Source organism: Phlebotomus papatasi, chromosome 1 (assembly GCF_024763615.1).
Source record: "Phlebotomus papatasi isolate M1 chromosome 1, Ppap_2.1, whole genome shotgun sequence".
In the NCBI taxonomy this organism is placed as follows: Eukaryota; Metazoa; Arthropoda; class Insecta; order Diptera; family Psychodidae; genus Phlebotomus; species Phlebotomus papatasi.
In genome coordinates, this window is record NC_077222.1 from 43,027,281 (window position 1) to 43,038,560 (window position 11,280).

Below are 11,280 nucleotides of genomic sequence, written 5' to 3' on the forward strand. Positions count from 1 at the left end.
TGTTTCACACATCCTTAAATGTTTAATATTCAGAGAGGAAATTGAAGGGAAAAAATATATACAAACAATATTTAAAATGAAATGAGATGACAAGATGGTTGCATGAGAGTAAATAGAAGCAGTGATAAATTATATTTTTACTTAACATTTTTACATAAAATTATATTTGCAGATCCATTTAAGTATCGAAAAGCTGTCATATTCAGCTGCATTTTAAATAACTTTTAGAAAAAAAACTACCATAATGATTGTACAACTTCATTGTATTGCTTGTTTCTAATTTTAATATCTACGAGATTACATTCGTTTTAAACTAGAAATTCAGTTTTTGTTACCAAAAACTGATAGTTTAGATAACATATTCAGTTTGAGTAAGAGGATCAGGAGAAGCAGTGGTCGGAATCACCGTATTTGGAGTTGGCTGTACTGAAGAAATTGTAGACACCAATGGTTCCGAAGAAGGTGGAATCGATGATTCAGTTTGTGTCACTGGAGGTGCTTCTGATGAGGGCACTTCTGAATATCCAAGTGACGAACTTGGGCCCTGCGTGACACTAGCTACGACAGTCGAAGATTCTGTAGCAACCGGAGCACTTGATGTTGGAGCCTGAGTTGAACCGGGAGCTGATGTTGGAGCGGCGGTTACAACTGGAGCACCTGAAGTTGGAGCCTCAGTTACACCGGGAGCTGATGTAGGAGCGTCTGTTACAACTGGAGCACTTGAAGTTGGACCCTCAGTTGCACCGGGAGCTGATGTTGGAGCGTCTGTTACAACTGGAGCACTTGAAGTTGGACCATCAGTTGCACCAGGAGCTGATGTCGGAGCGTCTGTTACAACTGGAGCACTTGAAGTTGGACCCTCAGTTGCACCAGGAGCTGATGTCGGAGCGTCTGTTACAACTGGAGCTCCTGAAGTTGGAGCCTCAGTTGCACCAGGAGCTGATGTAGGAGCGTCTGTTACAACTGGAGCACTTGAAGTTGGACCCTCAGTTGCCCCGGGAGCTGATGTTGGAGCGGCGGTTACAACTGGAGCACCTGAAGTTGGAGCCTCAGTTACACCGGGAGCTGATGTTGGAGCGGCGGTTACAACTGGAGCACCTGAAGTTGGAGCCTCAGTTACACCGGGAGCTGATGTAGGAGCGTCTGTTACAACTGGAGCACTTGAAGTTGGACCCTCAGTTGCACCGGGAGCTGATGTTGGAGCGTCTGTTACAACTGGAGCACTTAAAGTTGGACCCTCAGTTGCACCAGGAGCTGATGTAGGAGCGTCTGTTACAACTGGAGCTCCTGAAGTTGGAGCCTCAGTTGCACCAGGAGCTGATGTCGAAGCGTCTGTTACAACTGGAGCACTTGAAGTTGGAGCCTCAGTTGCACCAGGAGCTGATGTCGGAGCGTCTGTTACAACTGGAGCACCTGAAGTTGGACCCTGAGTTGCCCCGGGAGCTGATGTTGGAGCGTCGGTTACAACTGGAGCACCTGAAGTTGGAGCCTCAGTTGCACCAGGAGCTGATGTCGGAGCGTCTGTTACAACTGGAGCACCTGAAGTTGGACCCTGAGTTGCCCCGGGAGCTGATGTCGGAGCGTCGGTTACAACTGGAGCACCTGAAGTTGGAGCCTCAGTTGCACCAGGAGCTGATGTCGGAGCGTCTGTTACAACTGGAGCACCTGAAGTTGGACCCTGAGTTGAACCGGGAGCTGATGTTGGAGCGTCGGTTACAACTGGAACACCTGAAGTTGGAGCCTCAGTTGCACCAGGAGCTGATGTCGGAGCGTCTGTTACAACTGGAGCACCTGAAGTTGGACCCTGAGTTGCCCCGGGAGCTGATGTTGGAGCATCGGTTACAACAGGAGCACCTGAAGTTGGACCGTGAGTTGCCCCGGGAGCTGATGTTGGAGCGTCGGTTACAACTGGAGCACCTGAAGTTGGAGCCTCAGTTGCACCAGGAGCTGATGTCGGAGCGTCTGTTACAACTGGAGCACCTGAAGTTGGACCCTGAGTTGCCCCGGGAGCTGATGTTGGAGCATCGGTTACAACAGGAGCACCTGAAGTTGGAGCCTCAGTTGCACCAGGAGCTGATGTCGGAGCGTCGGTTACAACTGGAGCACCTGAAGTTGGAGCCTCAGTTGCACCAGGAGCTGATGTCGGAGCGTCTGTTACAACTGGAGCACCTGAAGTTGGACCCTGAGTTGAACCGGGAGCTGATGTCGGAGCGTCTGTTACAACTGGAGCACCTGAAGTTGGACCCTGAGTTGCCCCGGGAGCTGCTGTTGGAGCATCGGTTACAACTGGAGCACTTGAAGTTGGAGCCTCAGTTGCACCGGGAGCCAATGTCGGAGCGTCTGTTACAACTGGAGCTCCTGAAGTTGGACCCTGAGTTGCCCCGGGAGCTGATGTAGGAGCGTCGGTTACAACTGGAGCACCTGAAGTTGGAGCCTCAGTTGCACCAGGAGCTGATGTCGGAGCGTCTGTTACAACTGGAGCACCTGAAGTTGGACTCTGAGTAGCACCGGGAGCTGATGTTGGAGCGTCGGTTACAACTGGAGATCCTGAAGTTGGAGCCTCAGTTGCACCAGGAGCTGATGTCGGAGCGTCTGTTACAACTGGAGCACCTGAAGTTGGACCCTGAGTTGCCCCGGGTGCTGATGTTGGAGCGTCGGTTACAACTGGAGCACTTGAAGTTGGAGCGTCAGTTGCACCGGGAGCCGATGTAGGAGCGTCTGTTACAACTGGAGCACTTGAAGTTGGACCCTGAGTTGCACCAGGTGCTGATGTTGGAGAGTCTGTTACGACTGGTGCACTTGAAGTTGGAGCCTCAGTTGCACCGGGTGCTGATGTTGGAGCGTCTGTTACAACTGGAGCACCTGAAGTTGGAGCCTCAGTTGCACCGGGAGCTGATGTTGGAGCGTCGGTTACAACTGGAGCACCTGAAGTTGGACCCTGAGTTGCCCCGGGAGCTGATGTCGGAGCGTCTGTTACAACTGGAGCACTTGAAGTTGGACCCTGAGTTGCCCCGGGAGCTGATGTCGGAGCGTCTGTTACAACTGGAGCACCTGAAGTTGGACCCTGAGTTGCCCCGGGAGCTGATGTTGGGGCGTCGGTTACAACTGGAGCACTTGAAGTTGGAGCCTCAGTTGCAATGGGAGCCGATGTCGGAGCGTCTGTTACAACTGGAGCTCCTGAAGTTGGACCCTGAGTAGCACCGGGAGCTGATGTTGGAGCGTCGGTTACAACTGGAGCACTTGAAGTTGGACCCTCAGTTGCACCGGGAGCTGATGTTGGAGCGTCTGTTACAACTGGAGCACCGGAAGTTGGACCCTGAGTTGTTCCGGGAGCTGATGTAGGAGCGTCTGTTACAACTGGAGCACCTGAAGTTGGAGCCTCAGTTGAACCGGGAGCTGATGTCGGAGCGTCTGTTACAACTGGAGCACCTGAAGTTGGACCCTGAGTTGCCCCGGGAGTTGATTTTGGAGCGTCGGTTACACCTGGAGCACCTGAAGTTGGAGCGTCAGTTGCTCCGGGAGCCAATGTAGGAGCGTCTGTTACAACTGGAGCACTTGAAGTTGGACCCTGAGTTGCACCAGGTGCTGATGTTGGAGAGTCTGTTACGACTGGTGCACTTGAGGTTGGAGCCTCAGTTGCACCGGGAGCTGATGTTGGAGCGTCTGTTACAACTGGAGCACCTGAAGTTGGACCCTGAGTTGCCCCGGGAGCTGATGTTGGAGCATCGGTTACAACAGGAGCACCTGAAGTTGGAGCCTCAGTTGCAATGGGAGCCGATGTCGGAGCGTCTGTTACAACTGGAGCTCCTGAAGTTGGACCCTGAGTAGCACCGGGAGCTGATGTTGGAGCGTCGGTTACAACTGGAGAACTTGAAGTTTGAGCGTCAGTTGCACCGGGAGCCGATGTAGGAGCGTCTGTTACAACTGGAGCACCTGAAGTTGGACCCTGAGTTGCCCCGGGAGCTGATGTTGGGGAGTCGGTTACAACTGGAGCACTTGAAGTTGGAGCGTCAGTTGCACCGGGAGCCGATGTAGGAGCGTCTGTTACAACTGGAGCACCTGAAGTTGGACCCTGAGTTGCCCCGGGAGCTGATGTTGGAGCGTCGGTTACAACTGGAGCACTTGAAGTTGGAGCGTCAGTTGCACCGGGAGCCGATGTAGGAGCGTCTGTTACAACTGGAGCACTTGAAGTTGGAGCCTCAGTTGCACCGGGTGCTGATGTTGGAGCGTCGGTTACAACTGGAGCACCTGAAGTTGGAGCCTCAGTTGCACCGGGAGCTGATGTTGAAGCGTCTGTTACAACTGGAGCACCTGAAGTTGGTCCCTGAGTTTCACCCGGAGCTGATGTTGGAGCGTCTGTTACAACTGGAGCACCTGAAGTTGGTCCCTGAGTTGCACCGGGAGCTGACGTTGGAGCGTCAGTCACACCTGGAGCTCCTGAAGTTGGACCCTGAGTTGCACCAGGTACTGATGTTGGAGCGTCTGTTACAACCGGAGCTCCTGGAGTTGGTTCTTGAGTTGCACCGGGTGCTGATGTTGGGCCGTCGGTTACACCTGGAGCACCTGAAGTTGGTCCCCCAGTTACACCGGGAGCTGATGTTGGAGCGTCGGTTATAACTGGGGCACTTGAAGTTGGAGCCTCAGTTGCACCGGGAGCCGATGTCGGAGCGTCTGTTACAACTGGAGCACCTGAAGTTGGTCCCTCAGTTGCACCAGGAGCTGATGTGGGAGCGTCTGTTACAACTGGAGCACCTGAAGTTGGTCCCTCAGTTGCACCAGGTACTGATGTTGGAGCGTCGGTTACAACTGGAGCACTTGAAGTTGGGGCCTCAGATGCACCGGGAGCTGACGTTGGAGCGTCAGTCACACCTGGAGCTCCTGAAGTTGGACCCTGAGTTGCACCGGGTGCTGATGTCGGGGCATCAGTTACACCTGGAGCTCCTGAAGTAGGACCTTGAGTTGCACCAGGTGCTGATGTTGGAGCGTCTGTTACAACTGGAGCTCCTGAAGTTGGACCCTCAGTTGCACCGGGAGCTGATGTTGGAGCGTCTGTTACAACTGGAGCACCTGAAGTTGGACCCTCAGTTGCATCAGGTGCTGATGTTGGAGCGTCTGTTACACCTGGAGCTCCTGAAGTTGGACCCTGCGTTGCACCAGGAGCTGACGTTGGAGCGTCGGTTACACCTGGAGCACCTGAAGTTGGACCCTGAGTTGCACCGGGTGCTGATGTTGGTGCGTCAGTCACACCTGGAGCTCCTGAAGTTGGTCCCTCAGTTGCACCGGGTGCTGATGTTGGAGCGTCGGTTACACCTGGAGCACCTGAAGTTGGACCCTGAGTTGCACCGGGCGCTGATGTTGGAGCATCAGTCACACCTGGAGCTCCTGAAGTTGGACCGTCAGTTGCACCGGGAGCTAATGTTGTAGTTTCAGTTACACCTGGAGCACCTGAAGTTGGACCCTGAGTTGCACCAGGAGCTGATGTTGGAGCGTCGGTTACACCTGGAGCACCTGAAGTTGGACCCTGGGTTGAACCGGGAGCTGATGTTGGAGCATCAGTCACACCTGGAGCTCCTGAAGTTGGTCCCTGAGTTGCACCGGGTGCTGATGTTGTAGCATCAGTCTCACCTGGAGCTCCTGAAGTTGGTCCCTGAGTTGCACCGGGTGCTGATGTCGGGGCATCAGTTCCACCTGGAGCTCCTGAAGTTGGACCCTGAGTTGCACCAGGTGCTGATGTCGGGGCGTCAGTTACACCTGGAGCACTTGAAGTTGGACCTTGAGTTGCACCGGGTGCTGATGTCGGGGCATCAGTTACAACTGGAGCTCCTGAAGTTGGACCCTGAGTTGCACCGGGTGCTGATGTTGGAGTGTCGGTTACACCTGGAGCACTTGAAGTTGGACCCTGAGTTGCACCGGGTGCTGATGTTGGTGCGTCAGTTACACCTGGAGCTCCTGAAGTTGGTCCCTCAGTTGCACCAGGTGCTGATGTTGGAGCGTCGGTTACACCTGGAGCACCTGAAGTTGGACCCTGAGTTGCACCGGGCGCTGGTGTTGGAGCATCAGTCACACCTGGAGCTCCTGAAGTTGGACCCTCAGTTGCACCGGGAGCTAATGTTGTAGTTTCAGTTACACCTGGAGCACCTGAAGTTGGTCCCTGAGTTGCACCGGGTGCTGATGTCGGGGCGTCAGTTACACCTGGAGCACCTGAAGTTGGACCCTGAGTTGCACCAGGAGCTGAGGTCGGGGCGTCAGTTACACCTGGAGCACCTGAAGTTGGACCCTGAGTTGCACCGGGTGCTGATGTTGGAGCGTCTGTTACAACTGGAGCACCTGAAGTTGGACCCTGAGTTGCACCGGGTGCTGATGTTGGAGCGTCAGTCACAACTGGAGCACCTGAAGTTGGACCCTGAGTTGCACCAGGAGCTGAGGTCGGGGCGTCAGTTAGATCTGGAGCTCCTGAAGTTGGACCCTGAGTTGCACCAGGAGCTGAGGTCGGAGCGTCAGTCACACCTGGAGGACCTGAAGTTGGACCCTGAGTTGCACCGGGTGCTGATGTCGGGGCGTCAGTTACACCTGGAGCACCTGAAGTTGGACCCTGAGTTGCACCGGGTGCCGATGTCGGGGCATCAGTTACACCTGGAGTTCCTGAAGTTGGACCCTGAGTTGCACCAGGAGCTGATGTCGGGGCGTCAGTTACACCTGGAGCTCCTGAAGTTGGACCCTGAGTTTCACCGGGAGCTGATGTTGGAGCGTCGGTGACGCCAGGAGCACCTGAAGTTGGACCCTGAGTTGAACCGGGTGCTGATGTTGGAGCGTCGGTTACACCTGGAGCACCTGAAGTTGGACCCTGAGTTGCACCAGGAGCTGAGGTCGGTGCATCAGTTACACCTGGAGCTCCTGAAGTTGGACCCTGAGTTGCACCGGGTGCTGATGTCGGGGCATCAGTTACACCTGGAGCTCCTGAAGTTGGACCCTGAGTTGCACCAGGAGCTGATGTCGGGCCATCGGTTACACCTGGAGCACCTGTAGTTGGACCCTGAGTTGCACCGGGTGATGATGTCGGGGCATCAGTTACAGCTGGAGCACCTGAAGTTGGACCCTGAGTTGCACCTGGTGCTGATGTTGGAGCGTCGGTTACACCTGGAGCACCTGAAGTTGGACCCTGTGTTGCACCGGGTGCTGATGTTGGAGCGTCTGTCACACCTGGAGCTCCTGAAGTTGGACCCTGAGTTGCACCAGGAGCTGAGGTCGGGGCGTCAGTTACACCTGGAGCTCCTGAAGTTGGACCCTGAGTTGCACCAGGAGCTGATGTTGGAGCGTCAGTCACACCTGGAGATCCTGAAGTTGGACCCTGTGTTGCACCAGGGGCTGAGGTAGGGGCGTCAGTTACACCTGGAGCACTTGAAGTTGGACCCTGGGTTGCACCGGGAGCTGATGTTGGTGCGTCTGTTACAACTGGAGCACCTGAAGTTGGACCCTGAGTTGCACCAGGGGCTGAGGTAGGGGCGTCAGTTACACCTGGAGCACCTGAAGTTGGACCCTGAGTTGCACCAGGAGCTGATGTTGGAGCGTCAGTCACACCTGGAGATCCTGAAGTTGGACCCTGTGTTGCACCAGGGGCTGAGGTAGGGGCGTCAGTTACACCTGGAGCACCTGAAGTTGGACCCTGAGTTGCAGCGGGTGATGATGTCGGGGCATCAGTTACACCCGGAGCACCTGAAGTTGGACCCTGAGTTGCACCAGGAGCTGATGTCGGGGAGTCAGTTACACCTGGAGCACCTGAAGTTGGACCCTGAGTTGAACCGGGTGCTGATGTCGGGGCGTCGGTTACACCTGGGGCTCCTGAAGTTGGACCCTGAGTTGCACCAGGAGCTGAGGTCGGGGCGTCAGTTACACCTGGAGCACCTGAAGTTGGACCCTGAGTTGCACCAGGAGCTGAAGTCGGGGCGTCAGTTACACCTGGAGCACCTGAAGTTGGACCCTGAGTTGCACCAGGAGCTGATGTCGGGGAGTCAGTTACACCTGGAGCACCTGAAGTTGGACCCTGAGTTGAACCGGGTGCTGATGTCGGGGCGTCAGTAACACTTGGAGCTCCTGAAGTTGGACCCTGAGTTGAACCGGGTGCTGATGTCGGGGCATCAGTTACACCTGGAGCACCTGAAGTTGGTCCCTGAGTTGCACCAGGAGCTGAGGTCGGGGCGTCAGTTACACCTGGAACTCCTGAAGTTGGACCCTGAGTTGCACCGGGTGCCGATGTCGGGGCATCAGTTACACCTGGAGCACCTGAAGTTGGACCCTGAGTTGCACCAGGAGCTGAGGTCGGGGCGTCAGTCACACCTGGAGCACCTGAAGTTGGACCCTGAGTTTCACCGGGTGCTGACGTTGGAGCGTCAGTTACACCTGGTGCTCCTGAAGTTGGACCCTGAGTTGAACCGGGTGCTGATGTTGGAGCGTCAGTCACACTTGGAGCACCTGAAGTTGGACCCTGAGTTGCACCGGGTGCTGATGTCGGGGCATCAGTTACACCTGGAGCACCTGAAGTTGGTCCCTGAGTTGCACCAGGAGCTGAGGTCGGGGCGTCAGTTACACCTGGAGCTCCTGAAGTTGGACCCTGAGTTGCACCGGGTGCCGATGTCGGGGCATCAGTTACACCCGGAGCACCTGAAGTTGGACCCTGAGTTGCACCAGGAGCTGAGGTCGGGGAGTCAGTTACACCTGGAGCACCTGAAGTTGGTCCCTGAGTTGCACCAGGAGCTGATGTCGGGGAGTCAGTTACACCTGGAGCACCTGAAGTTGGACCCTGAGTTGAACCGGGTGCTGATGTCGGGGCATCAGTTACACCTGGAGCACCTGAAGTTGGTCCCTGAGTTGCACCAGGAGCTGATGTCGGGGAGTCAGTTACACCTGGAGCTCCTGTAGTTGGACCCTGAGTTGCACCGGGAGCTGATGTCGGGGCATCAGTTACACCTGGAGCACCTGAAGTTGGACCCTGAGTTGCACTAGGAGCTGAGGTCGGGGCGTCAGTCACACCTGGAGCACCTGAAGTTGGACCCTGAGTTTCACCGGGTGCTGACGTTGGAGCGTCAGTTACACCTGGTGCTCCTGAAGTTGGACCCTGAGTTGCACCGGGAGCTGATGTCGGAGCATCAGTTACGACTGGAGCTCCTGAGGTTGGGCTTTGGGTGGTTGTGGAGTCCGAATTAGAGGGGTCAGATGTCGTGGGTTTGTTGGGTTTATTGGATGGTCGCGTTGGGCGTGGTGCTTTCGTTGTTGGCTTATTGTGGTGATTATTGTTATGGCCGTGATTGTGATGATTGTGTTTGTTTGAGTCTTTCTCCTTAGATTTCTTGTCTTTAGATTCACTTGATTCATTAGACTCATCCGAATCAGTCTCATTGGAATCTTTTTTATTTGAATCTTTTTCTATTTTTTCTTTCAGTTTTTTCACTTTTTCCATTGTCTTTCCGAATATTTCGCCTGAACATTTCTTGTACACCCATATTTGGTTGGTTAATTCATAAAGCTTATCACACTTGTCGAAGGCTTCCACTGTATCCTCTCTCAAATCTTCGACATCTTCGCGTCTACTCTTTGAGAGATCTTGCGATTTTAGTTTATCTATCGCATTGAGGGCAAATTCTCTGTGGTTGAATGCATGGTTGTGATCCTTTGGTCGACACTTTTGGGAAGAAGAACATAAAACATGTGAAACTTCATGAAAAACATGTGCATTGAGAATTGCAATACCTTTACACCATAAACTAGCACTGTCACTAGCAGAAAACACTTTAGAAAAACTTTCGTCATCGTCAGCACTTTAAAACCATTCAATGCTGTGTCGAGCAGAATAATCTGCAAGTCGAAAAATCATACTGATGCTGCCAAGATTGTGCGAGCTTTTATATAAGATACCTGAGAAAGTGATAAACATCACTTGCGGAGATAACGCATGAATCATATTTCTCCAAATTAGTTCCCATGCTATCCTATCTCATACAGTTTAATCTTCCCTCACAAACATCATTAATAGCCTGACGAGTGAGAGCAAAAACAACTGATTCACGGAAAGAATTCTTTTATATTGGTCCCCAAATAAAATGCTGAGGTATGTGTTATATTAATTTATTTGCGTCAAATTAAGAGTCTTCCATAAGAATGAACCATATCAGAATGTCAGCTGGGTGAGAGTTTTATATGGTTTGCTCCTGAAGATCTTGGTGGTGACTTATGTGATTGGAGGAGCTGGTGTTCTCTGGGTGTGTGTCGCATTGCGAAAAGATTATTTTTAATGTTACCAGCAAAGTATGATTATGGCACCAATCCTTCTATGCGATAACATGATGAAATGTTCCGGAACATCTTTGCACATTTCCTTCTGGAGTAGACAAAAATTTGCTCAACTTTCGTCATCATTCACATAAGCTTTCTCCAATCTTTCACGTTTGTCCACCACAAATTGCCAGGAGCAGAAGGAGCATCACATAAAACTTCAAGTTTTTGTGCCTTATCAAGACCGTCACATTCCACTATTATTTATTTTACCACTCTCTTACCATCTCCGTTTTGAAAAATTTCTCTGAGAAATATCTCTGTTTTATTATTTTACTCAAACTTCAAGTTCCGTGATAAGACATTTTTGCCAGAAGGTGAAATCCGTTGTTGTTAGACATTTGCCACACCGAGACTTGCACCATTTTCCCTGGATGATCAGGGGGAGAGAGGGACAATGAATGTGTTTGAATCAATAACCTTTAGTAAGATCCTCTCCTTTGGTATACATATACTTTCTCAAAGAACTCTCTATGCTAGAGGAAAGTTCTACCAAGTGAGGTCAAAGTCATTTGTTGACTTCTACACAATAAATTCAATTTATCACAATTTTTGACAAAATTTATCACCGTCGCAACTAAGGGGCTGGTAATTAATTTTACAGTGCAACGGTTATTTAAGTAAAGCGTCTCCCGGGAAAGTTCCGCCACCGTGTCCTTATTTAGGTAGAGTCAACATTATTTCACTTTATGGCTATAATGATATATGTCTGTTGTTTTAAACATTACATTGTGTGGAAAACATCGTCATTTTTAATGCCAATTGTTTTATATTGTGTGATATAATGCATTTCATGCGCTATTGGAGATATCTCCTCGTTTTAATACTAAATAATCCCATTGGTGGCTATCTTGACACTGATTTTTTTTGTTCCTACTATCATCAGAATAATGATAATCTATGGTATTTGCTATGTAAAATTATTGTACAACATAGAACAGCATTATCTTAGAT

General features: G+C 52.0%; 1 protein-coding gene across 10 annotated transcripts; it reads right to left on the bottom strand.

Annotated features, from left to right (window-relative positions):
* Positions 1-245: 245 nt before the first annotated feature.
* Positions 246-9,883, bottom strand: LOC129799305 (mucin-2-like). Of its 10 annotated transcripts, none has more exons than XM_055843051.1 (3): positions 9,745-9,883; positions 8,659-9,676; positions 246-8,595 (listed from the first exon to the last, which is right to left on the bottom strand). In XM_055843051.1, exons 1-3 carry the CDS (start codon positions 9,802-9,804, stop codon positions 350-352), a joined length of 9,324 nt encoding a protein of 3,107 aa, XP_055699026.1. In that variant the 5' UTR covers positions 9,805-9,883; the 3' UTR covers positions 246-349. The 10 variants fall into 10 exon arrangements, with proteins under 10 accessions (XP_055699026.1, XP_055699025.1, XP_055699032.1 ...); XM_055843050.1 differs by having other exon boundaries at positions 246-8,208; positions 8,272-9,676; XM_055843057.1 differs by having other exon boundaries at positions 246-6,696; positions 7,201-9,676.
* Between the last annotated feature and the right edge of the window lie 1,397 nt (positions 9,884-11,280).